Genomic DNA, 15,141 nt, shown 5'->3' with positions numbered 1-15,141 from the left:
ATAAATAAATAGGACTTTTGCAATCACCATTAACCATTAAATCCTGTTCTCAAATCCAAGGAGGGCATACCTTGATAATAAGCAACCAAGGATTTACTGTTACCTATAGGACAAATGAACTCGTAGAAAACTGAAGGGCAGCCCTCTAGAGGCTACAACTCCTCCCCACCTCTGCTCATTTGTAGCAAGCAGTTTACAGAGAAAACAATTGCATATAAAGGGGAGCGGAGGAATGTCCTTCAATAGACTCAAGAAAGGATTTCATGAGGAGTACAAAAATGCCATTTTCTGTCGCCCACTGAAGGGCACAGCTTGATAATAAGAAACCTAGGAACACCCAAAACCAAACTGAGGGGTGGGCACAACAAAACAAAGGTGAACCAGTTCAATAGAATAAAAAATAAAAACACAAAACAAACAGGGAACCAAAAAGGCATTAAACAGCTGCTTGCAGAACCTTGTGACCCAAACTAGTATCTGCAGACACACTGAACTTTTAGAGCTTAGAAAAAGGTATATACAGAAGGCCAGGTCACAACCCTACAGATCCAAGTCCAAGAAGCACTCACTGCCCTAATAGAAGATAGGATAGGAAGAGGATAGGAAGAGGATAGGAAGATGATAGGAAGATGATAGGAAGAGGATAGGAAGAGGATAGGAAGAGGATAGGAAGATGATAGGAAGATGATAGGAAGATGATAGGAAGATGATAGGAAGATGATAGGAAGATGATAGGAAGATGATAGGAAGATGATAGGAAGATAGGAAGATGGGAAGATGGGAAGATAGGAAGATAGGAAGATAGGATAGGAAGATAGGATAGGAAGATAGGATAGGAAGATAGGAAGATAGGATAGGATAGGAAGATAGGATAGGATAGGAAGATAGGATAGGATAGGAAGATAGGATAGGATAGGAAGATAGGATAGGATAGGATAGGAAGATAGGATAGGATAGGAAGATAGGATAGGATAGGAAGATAGGATAGGATAGGAAGATAGGATAGGATAGGAAGATAGGATAGGATAGGATAGGAAGATAGGATAGGATAGGATAGGAAGATAGGATAGGATAGGATAGGATAGGAAGATAGGATAGGATAGGATAGGAAGATAGGATAGGATAGGAAGATAGGATAAGATAGGATAAGATAGGAAGATAGGATAAGATAGGATAAGATAGGAAGATAGGATAAGATAGGATAAGATAGGAAGATAGGATAGGATGATAGGATATATATAGGATAGGAAGATAGGATATCCTTAATCCGATTCTGCAGTTTCATCAACTTCGTATGGGACAAGTTCAGGAGAAGGTCCAAATATTGCAAGCAATGCTATTTAGAAATTACTTCATAATGTTCAGGATCCATCTGAAATTCTCAAAGGCAGTGCAGTGTGATTGCCAAATGGGAGTCTAAAATCAAGGCGGTCTGCTCTTGCAGCAGATTGTTCAGATATCCGATGACTAGAATAACTCGGAGGTGAAAAAAGCCCAGAACTGGTAAGAGGACCTTTGTGAACACTCTTGGGGCCCAGACAAGGCCAAAAAGGCAAAAGCCGCAAACTGACAGCGATTGTCACCCACAACAAAGTGAAAAAAGTAGATCTAGAAAAGGTGTGAATTTGTAAATATGAATCCTTTATATTGGTAGTTACTGCCTTCCTTCATCAAGGGTTATTGGCACCTGACTGAATAGATTCTATCTGAAAAGATTAGGGACATGCAAATGTGTTGAGGTCCTTAAGGTTCAAGATGGGATGCCTGTTCTGGATCCAGAAATAACAGGTTTATATTTATAAAAAGCAAAGAAAAACAAAACAAAAACACAACCCACACATTTTGTTGGGGAAACGGGAACAACAACCCCCCGTGTTAACAGTTCTAGAATAGCTGAAAGAAGGTCTGTTCAATGTTATTGAGACATGAGAAGATCGAGGCAGATTGTAGATTCAAGTTCAACTAACCACTTTTAAACCGGACACGTGGCTTTGGATGTTGAAACTGTATTTTATCAGCTGTACCACTTCACTAGTCTTCATTAGTCTTCATTAGTCTGAGTTATATCCAACACGTCTGTAAAGTTCATTTGCTATTTCTTTAAGTGGGGTGGTATCCACATTGTTCAAAATCAGCTCTGCATGCACCAACCTGGGTCTTGGCCAGTGAGGGAAAAAACTGTGAAAGTGTAAACTGTCAAAGAAAGAAAGCAGCAGCCTGCCAGGTACTAACAGTTTTCAGAGAAGGGAACAAACCACTGCTGCAGTTCTGGGCCTGATGCCACCACCAGAAATTCTCAGAACAACACTACCGACCTGATAGTGGAATCCTGTGCCAACTGGAACTCAGATAGGTAGCCACTGCCAACTGCAGGGCAGTATAAGATAAAACATCACTATACTTCTACTATAACTGGGAAAAACCCATGCTCCTTGGCCAACTGGAGAGACCTCCAGGATTTCCAAAATCCAACCTGACCATACCAAATAATTGTTGATTTATGAAACCTTTTTAATTCAAGTGAAAAATGTAGCAGAAAGGAAACAAAAAAAGTTTGGATCAAAGGTTCCACTTTATGTTTACTGAGTTGCCTTCCATATTTTAGGCCCGTCATATTTTAACCAAGGCAATGTTAAAAGTTTAGACTGCAAGGCAGCCAGGAACACCAGCCATAGTTATACAAAGAACAAGCTATAGACCGAGATAATGCAAGGGATTTAACCTCCAGTCTTGTAGCTTCTCTCCCCCTTACCTCCCAGCAAGTGAAGTTAAGAGATACTTAACTCTAAAACACAGCCATAATAACTTGTACAAATGATAAAGTGTGAATTTATGCACTTTACATGACATCTTCATTGTCCTACCCTCTTCTTTTTATGCAGTACCATCTTGCATAAAAAAGGTGTGCTTTCTACTCCTTTGGAGCTGGAAAGTTCCATGACACTGCCATCATCTTACCGAGTCATTCCTTTATTCATGCTGGCGACAAAACCAGCAATTGATCGTTTTCCTGCCACAGTGTCATGGTAGATATCAATCCCAATGACCATCATGCGTTCCACCTGCAAGAGAGTAATCACAAAGCATTCCAACCATTAGTCAGTGATAAAGTACTGAAGCAAGAGAGAGTTGAAATGACAGCCAGACAACTAGAGTCTTCAGATGAGGTCACAAGTGGAAATCTCCACAGATTGTATGTAAATCCCATTCTTATTTGCTCCTTTCTGGTCTGGTAAATACACCATTGAAAGCATTTTGTAATATTTGTTCAATAGTTGCAAATAAATAATTGCTAATCAGTGTTATCACAAGGAGTCTAATCAGTCCACCTAGTTCCCATCAGACTATAGAACAAAATAAAATCTCTATATTGTAGCGATGGTAAAGAGACAGGAAGGAATTCTGTATCTTAGTAAAAGACAACTAGGCAGGGCTGATCCCATTTCCTACAATTCAGGTCTACAGAATGCAGTGCATCATCAGCCCATAAAGCTATGCGATGTGTCGCATTGCATGCGATTTGCACTGCATTCTTGTGCAAATCACATGCGATTCTGCGTGGTACAATTTGAGCCCATCATCATCAACAGTTGATGATCCTTTGTCCTCCATGTGTTTACCATCGCTCACGTATCAGATATGAGCACATTAACATTGCACAGTTACACCTCAGGATTTTGCACTAAGGAAATCATAAGAGAGAGAGATATTCACAATATGACCAAAAGTATTAGGACACCTGCCTTTACACACACACACACACACACACACACGAACTTTAATGGCGTCTTAGTCCGTAGGGTTCAATATTTAGTTGGCCCACCCTTTGCAGCTATAACAGCTTCAACTCTTCTGGGAAGGCTGTCCACAAGGTTTAAGAGTGTGTTTATGGGAATATCAAAGGTGTTCTATCGGGTTGAGGTCAGGACTTTGTGCAGGCCAGTCAAGTTCCTCCACCCGAAACTCACTCATCCATGTCTTTATGGACCTTACTTTGTGCACAGGTCCAAATCATTTGGTGGAGGGGGGGATTATGGTGTGGGGTTGTTTTTCAGGGGTTGGGCTTGGCCCCTTCGTTCCAGTGAAGGGAACTCTTAAGGTGTTGGCACACCAAGACATTTTGAACAATTTCATGCTCCCAAACTTGTGGGAACAGTTTGGGGATGACCCCTTCTTGTTCCAACATGACTGCACACCAGTGCACAAAGCAAGATCCATAAAGATATGGATGAGCGAGTTTGGGGTGGAGGAACTTGACTGGCCTGCACAGAGTCAAACTTTCCCATAGACACCCTCCTCAACCTTGTGGATAGCCTTCCCAGAAGAGTTGAAGCTGTTATAGCTGCAAAGGGTTGGGCAACTCAAAATTGAGCCCTATGGACCAAGACTGGGATGCCATTAAATTTCATGTGCATGTAAAGGCAGGCGCCCAAATACTTTTGGTAATATAGCGTACATTAAAAAAAATCCTTTAACTGGGAATACTGTTTAATTGGCTCACTAGTAGCTTTAAAAGCAAGTATAGGCTGCTTAAAAATAGGATTTTTATATAACAGCTTACCTGTAAAATCCTTTTCTTGGAGTACATCATGGCACACAGAGCCTTAAGTAATTACTTAATGGGTTATGGGCCACCTTCAGGTGATGAACACTGGTATACCGAATACAGAAAGTTCACTCCACTATATAACCCCTCCTTCCAGGAGCACATCAGTTTTTGTAGCAAAGCAATATACTTAAATCCCAAAAGAGGAGATGGACCTCTGTGTCCCATGATGTACCCCAAGAAAAGTATTTTACAGGGAAGCGGTTGTAAAAATCCTATTTCCTTTATCGTACATCATGGGACACAGAGCCTTAAGTAATTACTTAATGGGACGTCCCATAGCAATGCTACTTGAGGGGAGGGAGACACAACCCGTAGGGTACCCACAGACTTGAGGACTTATACTGCTGCCTGCAGCACACTGTGCCCGAAGGCGATATCCTTATACCTCCTTACATCCACCTGATAAAATTTTGTGAATGTATGTACCGAAGACCAAGTTGCGGCCTTGCAGATCTGAGCCATGGAGGGCTGGTGATGCACTGCCCAAGAAGCACTAACCGCCCTGGTAGAGTGCATCTTAACTTGAAAAGGGGGAATCTTTCCCCTTAAATCATAAGTTTGAATTATAAACTTGCCGAATCCACTTTCGACGCTGCCTGTCCCTTCTTAGGACCCTCTGGCAGAATAAATAAGACATCAGTCTTACAAATCTGAGCAGTTTTCTTTAAATAGATTTTCACTGCTCTCACCACATCAAGACAATGTAATGACTTTGCTTCCCTGGAACATGGGTTTTGGAAAAAAACGATGGCAGGACAATATCTTGGTTCAGGTGAAAACCTGAGACCACCTTTGGCAATAAATCTGGACGAGGGTGTAACACTACTCTGTCCCCATGAATAATCAAATATGGCTCTTTACAAGAAAGAGCAGCCAATTCCGAAACCCTCCTTGCTGAGGATATAGCAACCAGAAATACCAGTTTCCTTGTCAAAAGGACAAAGGGATTATGCTGTATCAGTTCAAATGGCTGTTTTTGTAACACTGACAAAACTAAGTTCAAGTCCCAAGGGCTCAAAGGTGATTTAACTGGCAGATTAATCCGCATCACCCCTTGCATGAAACCCCGGACTAAAGAATGTGTAGCAAGCGGTCTTTGAAATAAGATCGATAAGGCTGAGACTTGGCCCTTAATAGTACTCAAGGCCAATTTTATCTCCACGCCTAATTGTAGAAAGGCAAGAATTCTGCCTATGATATATCTCCAAGGCCAACCCTTGGATTCACACCAAGAAACATAAGCCTTCCAGACTCTGGAAGCTGGCTTCCTTGCATTTATCAAAGTAGAGATAACTGACCCAGAAAGCCCACCTTTATTCAGTGCTACAATAAAAGTGAGTGGATAATTGCGCTGATATTAACCTCTTATGTGCATACCTGAGTGTAATGATTCAGTGTGTAACAAGATTTCCTTACACATATAAATATACATACACTAATAGCATAAATAGTAAAATAAAATGTGAAATATAATACCACAATTATCCGGAAATCCAAGACCTTCTTAAATAATTATGTGCTATATCAAATATATAACCAAGTGTATAAACCTATAATTTCAAAAAATTAAGTGCATAAAATTAGTAGTTTAGCAATCAGTGCTACTATTTTAGCATGAACAATCTATTGTGCACCAATAATCAAAGATTATAAATAACAAAGTAAAATAATATGTGAAGAACAATAAAAGCAACAATTATTCAAAATGTCATAATTCGTTGAGTGCTAATTAATAGGCAATTGCATTCAATTCTGTGCATTAGAACATGAAAAGGAGTCAATAGCAAATGCCTGGATAGCATATAAAAAGTGCCAAAACCTATGCCTTCAATGATGGTAGTATTAGTAAGTTCACTGTCACTTTTCTCCTCTCCGCTCCCAGTGAGATTTACACTTATTCTCCGCTCATTCACATGCCATATGAAATAAAGAGAGATAGGCCCATTGCACAATGATCTCAGCAAGATATATAAATATCAAGAATAATAAGCTGTACTCACATATCCCCTGCTTTGGAAGATTGCGTATGGGCAGTAATGATCAGCTGCATTAAGCTCTGTATCACGGGCTTTCCGTGCGCCGTCAGTGCTCCCACACAGCCGTACTAGCAGTGTCACAGGCTCCTCCTCCCGGGCATTTATTTTACTATTTATGCTATTAGTGTATGTATATTTATATGTGTGAGGAAATCTTGTTGTTACACACTGAATCATTACACTCAGGTATGCACATAAGAGGTTAATATCAGCGCAATTATCCACTTTTATTGTAGCACTTATCATACATCAATTAATTGCAGCTATATTATTTGGTTATCTCTTAGCAATTCAGTTTTTGTTTTTTTGGTTATTTATTCACATTAGCGCTTGAGCACCCCCCTTTTTTCCACGTTTATTCAGAATGTGGGTTTCAATAGCCAGGCCATTAAATTTTGCGTTCGTAAAGTAGGATGGAATATCGGCCCCTGTGAGAGAGTAGGTCTGGTCTTAGTGGAAGGGACCACTGCCATCTTTACGATTTCTGCATACCATGACCTTCTGGGCCATGCTGGTGCTACCAGAATTACCAGCTTTCTTTCCAGCTTGATTCTGCAAAGTCGTCGTGGTAGCAACTGAACGAGGGGGAATGCATAGATCAGTGAGAACTGATCCCACGGGGTCACCAAAGCATCTGTTCCACATGCGAGTGGATCCCTTGTCCTGGACACAAGTTGACCAACTTCATGCTGAATCTGGATGCTAGAAGATCTACGTCCGGAGTCCCCCATCTTTGGCAAATAGCCCGAAAAATGTCGGGGTGAAGAGATCATTCCCCTGGAAATAACTGTTAGCGACTTAAGTAGTCCACCTGCCAATTCTCTACTCCTGGAATGAAGACTGCCGATAGGCACGGAACATTCCTTTCTGCCCAAGTTAGAATAGGGTTCACCTCTCTCTGCGCTGAGAAACTCTTGGTGCCCCCTTAGTGATGGTTATAGGCCACAGCCGTGGCATTGTTGGATTGGATCCTGACAGGACAATCCCTTAACCTGGAAATCCAGGCTTTCAGAGCCAGACGCACTGCCCAAATCTCTAGGATGTTGATGGGCAAGGCTCTTTCGGTTTTTGACCACTGTCCCCTGACAGTCGTCTTCTCTAGTACTGCTCCCCAGCCTAAAAGGCTGGCATCTGTCGTTACTACTTTCCAGATAAATTATTTTGAAGCATTTTCCTTTCAGCAGCTTCTAGGTTAGTAACCACCAATTGAGGCTTTGGGACACTGTTGGGGACAGACGCATTGGCAAGTCCAAAGCTTGGATCGTTTTGTTCCAAGCAGACAGGATACTAGTTACAAGTTAAACTTTTGTTCACACTGGAAATCGCAGCATCAACTGCTGGTACTTTCCATTCTTTGGTGAATTTCTCCTCTATGGGATAGAGAATCTCTTTGGAGGGAGAAAATGCTTATCCGGGTGATCCCATTCAGCATAAATAAGCTTTTCTAGTAATGCATGGACCGGAAACGCACAAAAAGGCTGTAAGGGTTTTTAAAGAACCCAGGGAAGAAACCGAACTTTCAGCTGACTGTTAGGGGTAGCATGAAAGTGGACGAACCATCTCTGTAAGTTTGTACAAGCAATCTCTCAGATTGCGAGGCTGAAAAAGGTTCATCAACCGTTGGTCCTCCGCAAAGGAATAATCGGCTTGTTTTTCCTTGTGATCACCTGAGGGTAATACCTCATTCTGTGGCCACTGTTCCCTTGGTAAAGTGTTTGAGGTGGGGGATCTGGGACGCATCCTATCCATTTGGATGGAGGATAATATTAAAGCCACTAATCTTCCTTCTAGGCCCTGCAGGGCAGAGGAAAATGCATATTCAGTCACGTATACAGGGGCTGAAGTGTAAGAAGCAGTAGCACCACCAATTGGTTCCAATGACTCATCAGTTATGGCAAGCCAGGGTATCTCCGGAGAGGATGACAGTGTGGAGGCATGACTGGAGTTCCCAGTGCCTAGGGGTGGAATTTTTGGTACCTTCATGGTAGTTCTGGAAGTCATAGTGTTGGCACAAAAGCAGAGGCACTTTAAGAAAAATATACTACTTGCTGAGCAATAGTCTTAGAAAAACAATTGTATTTCCTGTACTGGAAATGCCTGTATACATCCCTTACGTGCCCCAGCACTCGTGTCCCTTAGTGTGTCAGACTTCCTCTCTTCAGTTATAGATTTCTCCTCCATGAGATTTCTGATAATGAGAGCGTCTGTCTTTAAAGCCTCAGGTGAGAGCCCGATTTGGCATCCTCAGCGTCTTCTGCCCTTCAGTGTATGCGCCGTGTGCTCCACGTGGACGCTACGTCCTGCACATGGCGCCGCCTACTTCTTAGACCACGCCCCTTTCCAATTTACACCCCCCCTCCTTGCTCAAAAAGGACACTAGTCCGCACGTGTGCGGACAGCATTCGGGTCTGTAAATGCAGACCCGAAGAGGAGGCGCTGGCCGTCAGAGCCTGCAAGCTATGGCTGCACACCTGCTAGAGAACGTGCTGCCTTGTAATACAAGGCTGGGGCACAACAAACTTCTGCAGATGGTGCTTTATATAAAAAGGCAAGTCTGATATATATAACTGTGGAAGCCGCCACCGGACCTCACCAGGAGGGGAGGGGAGTTTTATCCGCAGTGGTGTATGGCTCCTTAGTAGATAATGTTCTAGTAGGGGCCATCTATACATAAAAATATATCATTATGAACTGCTGCTGTACCCCCACTTATTTCCCTCAAAGAGGAAACGCCATTTGTTCAACCAAGAACCCCCCTCTGGCTGCTGGGACCACACACGCTGTTGTAGCCGGACAAAGAGCTGCTGAGAAGCAACATACCAAGGTATGTGTAATTTACTCCCTCTAGTGGAGATCTTTTAAGGCATACAATGTTTTACATATATGGAAGAAAAAGGCATAGGTGGACTTCCCTTACCTTATCCTTTCTGCAGGATACTGCTGAAATAGACAGATCCAAACTTCACCCATCAAGGCCGGTTGCGTGAGTAAACCTTCAAAAGACCGGGTTCCTATAATAGGGGTTCCACTCCTTTGGATCTGTATAGCACCCCTCAGGAGCAACTTTAGGTAATGTAGCAAGACCAAAAAAAGTCCTGGTACCTGGGGTCCAGCCCTCAAAAAAGCGTTACAGGCAAAACCTGGTTCTTCTATGCGAGGCCCAGGTACCATCCTGTGGCCTCAGTAGCTTGGATGGATCCGGTCTATGAAGGAAATTAAATCCAGCATGGATCCCTCCTGGAGCTCCTCAGAGCACATCTTCACGTGACTAACACCTTAGACACTGGCAAAAAAACTGATGCGCTCCTGGAAGGAGGAGGGGTTATATAGGGACTGAACTTCCTGTATTGGGTATAGCAGTGTCTATCACCTGAAGGTGGCCCATAACCCATTAAGTCATTACTTAATGCTCTGTGTCCCATGATGTACGATAAAAAATAAAAAGGGGATTTAAAAATATTGTGAAGCAAGAATACCGTATATACTCGAGTATAAGTCGAATTTTTAGCCCTTTTTTTTGGGCTGAAAGTGTCCCCTTCGACTTATACTCGAGTCACCGCCGTCTGTCTGCATGATCAGCTTGTCATGCAGGCAGACAGCGGCCGGCGTGTGATGATAGTGTTCGGCGGCTATTCCAGCTTTCAAAAGCTGCGCCTCCTGCTCATCTGATAGGCTGTACACTGACAGCTGTTCAGCCTATCACGGACATTCTCTCATCCCATGAGAGAATGTCCGTGATAGGCAGTCAGCGGTCAGCCTTTCACAGACGAGGAGGAGGCGCGGCTTTTGAACTGTGGAATGGCCGTGGAACACTATCATCACACGCCGGCCGCCATCTGAGGATGGAGATCGCCACAGGGAGGATGGAGATCGCCACAGAACACAGGTAGGCTGCAGATGCACACAGGACATGTACAGGACACATGCACACAGGGACACACATGTACAGGACACGCATGTACAGGATACATGCACATGTACAGGACACATGCACAGGGTACAGATAGGCTGCACAGGACACAGGGAGGCATGCAGCTGCAGATAGGCATTGTTTACCCTCTGCATTTCTCACACTCGTCTTATACTCGGGTAAATACGTTTTTCCCAGTTTTTTGTGGTAAATTAGGGGCCTCGACTTATACTCGGAACGACTTATACTCGAGTATATACGGTAGTTTTTTTCGTGTACAAAGTCACTTGCAAGGCTATATTTTGAATATGGATTGTTTTGCCCATTGTCATGTAAGGTGGGCAACTAAGAGATGGAGGGTAACACAATAAAAGACTACAGAGTGTTTAGATCCATATAATGCTCTGTAAAACAAGCATTTCGTTGCAAGGGATAAAAAGGATGCAACTTATGTATACATGCAGAGAAGGGTTTTTATCTTAAGGCCCATGTCACACTTCATGTCTTCATCAGCAACAGGACTGCTAAAATGTAAGCTGCCAGCAAGAGCAAAAAGTAAAAAGAAGGGGGTATGATGATTGTTATTAATGGTAGCCACTTTTCCAAAAAAAAAAAAATAGCGTAAAAAAAAAGCATACCATGTTATATGTTGGACGACTGATCAAGAGAACTGAACTGACCTTGTTGAGTCAGGTAGAATACACCCTTGTCTAAAGCTACCCAGGAGACTTGTATTCATCTTGCCCAAAAAACACCAGCATTCCCAATTGTCTGAACTAGACAGACACACGGAAGTCTTCTTTTTCCAAGCTGACAAGTTAAGATAGTTACCAAAGGAACTACAAAAGATAAAAATTTTGTTTTGCTACTTGAAGGACATTACTGAAAACTTAGGCCCCTTTTGCATGCGGGAGGAATCTGCTTTGCTCAGCAGGGGGTCTGCCCCCTGAGCAAAGCAGGCAGATGACAGGTCGGTGTCCTCTTCACTTATGCACAGCGGACATGGACACAGACCGCTCTGGTCTATGGACAGTTGGGTGTAAACAGACTCTGTCCGTTTACACTCGAATGCCCTCTGATCAAGTCTGCCTAGATGTAGGGAAACAGATCCAAGTTTTTTTTTTTTTTAGTGGACCGGATTTGAGGTAGGCAGATGTAAATGGACAAAAAAAAAAAAAAAAAGACTGTTTACCTCCGCTGGTCGATAGGGATACATGGTTAGGTGGACCTGGTCAGATCGCTCATGTGAAAAGAGTTATCATGGTGAATGGGAAATATGAGGCCTATAATGCTTAGAGGGGGCATATAACATTTCAAAGCTGACCTCTGTTGCCATGGCATGTCCCTACAGTTACAGTGTTCATAGCACTTCCTAAGGTAGTGGTGGGGTGTAAAATGTCTAGTGACATAAGCATGAGGCTCTAAAGTAAACGTGCTCATGAATAAAAAAAAAAATTCTTTTCCTATTATACAGTAGGAACGACTTGCCGGTATCTCCACGCTCCAAAGCTCCCCTCCAAGTTTACAATTCATCTGAAGGGCAATCTTGGTACACACAGACATGAGAGTCTGTGGTTTGCTCAGGGTCCTGGAGACCACACACTGACTAGGTATGGGCACGTCCAGACACAGGTACTTCTTTATTGCATCATACTTCATCTTGTTTATACTGGACAGGATACACACTACCTAGAGGGAGATAAAGGAGAGCTGCTTCAGAAGTCTAGAACAGAGCACCTGCAGCAGAACACCACATTGGGGGTTATTTACTAAAGCTGGAGAGTGCAAAATCTGGTGCAACTCTGCACAGAAACCAGTCAGCTTCCAGGTTTCATCATCAAAGCTGAAGTTAGAAGCTGATTGGCTACCATGCACAGCTGCACCAGATTCTGCGTGCTCCAGTTTCAGTAAATCTCCGCCATAGTATGTCAAGGGCTGAAAAAATCCCAGTCAGGTCACCTTCGTAAATTAAAGCGGAGTTCCACCCATTTTTTTTTTTATACTTGATGTCACTTGCATACCCATTGATCATGCTTTTACTAATGGAAATAGTCATTTTCTTTTCTGGCATGCAAATACCTTTAATTTAGGGTTTCACCCGCACTTCCAGCATTTCCCTGCTTAGGCGATTACGTCACTGGGCGATTCACAAGGGCTCCTGAGATAGCAGCATCATGCATCCCAGGAGTCCTTGCGAATGGCCTAGTGATGAAATATCGTGTTATTTGCAAATCGGTAATTTTTCTCCTTCACTGATGGGCTCTGATGAGACTGCACTGATCATCAGGATGTGGATGATCAGTGCCTTGATCTGTGTAAATGTCCCGTCATACTTACTGGTTCCTGCCTCTCCTCACGCTGCGACAGTGCGTAAGGAAAGGAATGCAGTTATCCGTCAAGCTTGTCAACATTGTAATCAGCTGTGATTGGACACATCCGGTCACATAATAAAGAGCCTACTGCGATTGGCTTTTAATCGTGATCTGTGATCAGCTGTGTTTACATTTAGGACACACATACACTATATTACTAAAAGTATTGTGACGCCTGCCTTTACACGCACATGAACTTTAATGGCATCCCAGTCTTAGTCCGTAGGGTTCAATATTGGGTTGGCCCACCCTTTGCAGCTATAACAGCTTCACCTCTTCTGGGAAGGCTGTCCACAAGGTTTAGGAGTGTGTCTATGGGAATGTTTGACCATTCTTCCAGAAGCACATTTGTGAGGTCAGGCACTGCCGTTGGACGAGAAGGCCTGGCTCGCAGTCTTCGCTCTAATTCACTCCAAAGGTGTTCTATCGGGTTGAGGTCAGGACTCTGTGCAGGCCAGACAAGTTCCTCCGCCCGAAACTCACTCATCCATGCCTTTATGGACCTTGCTTTGTGCACTGGTGCGCAGTCATGTTGGAACTGGAAGGGGCCATCCCCAAACTGTTCCCACAAAGTTGGGAGCATGAAATTGTCCATAATGTCTTGGTATGCTGACGCTTTAGGAGTTCCCTTTACTGGAACTAAGGGGCCAAGCCCAACCCCTGAAAAAACCACCCCTCACCATAATCCTCCCTCTACCAAATGATTTGGACCAGTGTACAAAGCAAGGTCCATAAAGACATGGATGAGTGAGTTTGGGGTGGAGGAACTTGACTGGCCTGCACATCTCAACCCGATAGAACACCTTTGGGATGAATAAGAGCGGAGACTGCGAGCCAGGCCTTCTCATCCAACATCAGTGCCTGACCTCAGAAATGTGCTTCTGGAAGAATGGTCAAACATTCCCATAGACACACTCCTAAACCTTGTGGACAGCCTTCCCAGAAGAGTTGAAGCTGTTATAGCTGCAAAGGGTGAGCCAACTCAATATATTGAACCCTACGAACTAAACCTGGATACACACTATACAACTGGTCGGCAGATTTTTTTCCTTTAGATTTACCAAAACCAAATATGAGGTCAAACCTGAACACTTTCAATTTGTATGCAATCAGGCAGACCCTTGTACAACATAGTTGAAGATAAATGTAAAGAAAATCCAACAAAAAAGTTGTATATACAGCTTAAGACTGGGATTCCATTAAAGTTCATGTGCGTCCCAATACTTTTGGTAATATAGTATATGTGGCCTCTCTGTGTGAACTGCTTGCCGCCCGTCCACCGTCAAATGACGGAGGGACGGTGCGGCTCTCGTTCTGGGTGGACGTCAAATGACAGCGCACCAAAATGGCCGGGGGGGGGGGGGGGGAATTGCAGCCACACCGCGTTACTAGGACACGGATCGACCTCGATCTCTGTAAAGAGCCACGGCTCCTTAACCACGTGACCAGCTGTGTCCAATCACAGCCGGTTATATTTAAACACGGAAATGCCGATAATCGGCTCTCATCGTCTCACACTGATCATCAGTGCCCCGATTACAATAAAGCGCCACCAGTGCCAGCAATCAGTGCCCATTAGTGATGTCAATCAGTGCAGCCTATCAGTGCTGCCTCATCAGCGCACATCAGTGAAGGAGAAAAAAAATTAGTTTGTCAGTAAATTTTGTAAATAAATTTTTTTTTTTTTTTTTTTTTTTTTAATTTACGGTCTTTTTTTTTTTGGAAAAAAAGCTCTATTTGCATTAAGAAAATTATAAAAAATTTCACATGGTTACAGTGTAGCATGACAGCGCAATTGTCATTCAAAGTGTGAGAGCGCTGAAAGCTGAAAATTGGCCTGTGCAGGAAGGGGGTGAAAGTGTCCGGTAGGCAAGGGGTTAAAGCCCACCTGCCGAGAGGTCACATATCCGTACGGCTGGAGGGAAGAGCTTAATAACGTTAAAATTACAATATGACTTGTGCTGCAATTGTATATTTTTTTTCCCCACGAAAGTCGATTTACCCATTAAAGGTTGATTAACTTTAAGTTTTTCATGGCCAATTTCAGAAACTACCATTTTGGGCATCCTTCATTGAATGGTCTGTGGGTTCTGGGACCCGCACCCACACGAATGTCATATTGGGACACAACTGCTGTGTCCCAATAGACAACAATGGGACTGCTGTTAGGGAGATGCACACAACACCTGTACATCGGTGGACGGGGCACGGATG

The 15,141-nt window shown here is 43.3% G+C and overlaps 1 protein-coding gene across 1 annotated transcript in view; it reads right to left on the bottom strand.

The window, feature by feature from the left end:
• Positions 1 to 15,141, bottom strand: part of LOC141126532 (piwi-like protein 1) — an 89,438-nt gene that overhangs the window by 33,353 nt on the left and 40,944 nt on the right. The window contains exons 13-14 of the mRNA XM_073612467.1: positions 12,044 to 12,244; positions 2,959 to 3,062 (exon numbers count right to left, since the gene is read on the bottom strand). Coding sequence (XP_073468568.1) covers positions 2,959 to 3,062; positions 12,044 to 12,244 — 305 coding nt within the window. The remainder of the gene's footprint in view (positions 1 to 2,958; positions 3,063 to 12,043; positions 12,245 to 15,141) is intronic.

This window comes from Aquarana catesbeiana, linkage group LG02 (genome assembly GCF_042186555.1).
Source record: "Aquarana catesbeiana isolate 2022-GZ linkage group LG02, ASM4218655v1, whole genome shotgun sequence".
NCBI lineage: Eukaryota > Metazoa > Chordata > Amphibia > Anura > Ranidae > Aquarana > Aquarana catesbeiana.
This window is presented reverse-complemented; position numbering and strand designations above follow the sequence as displayed.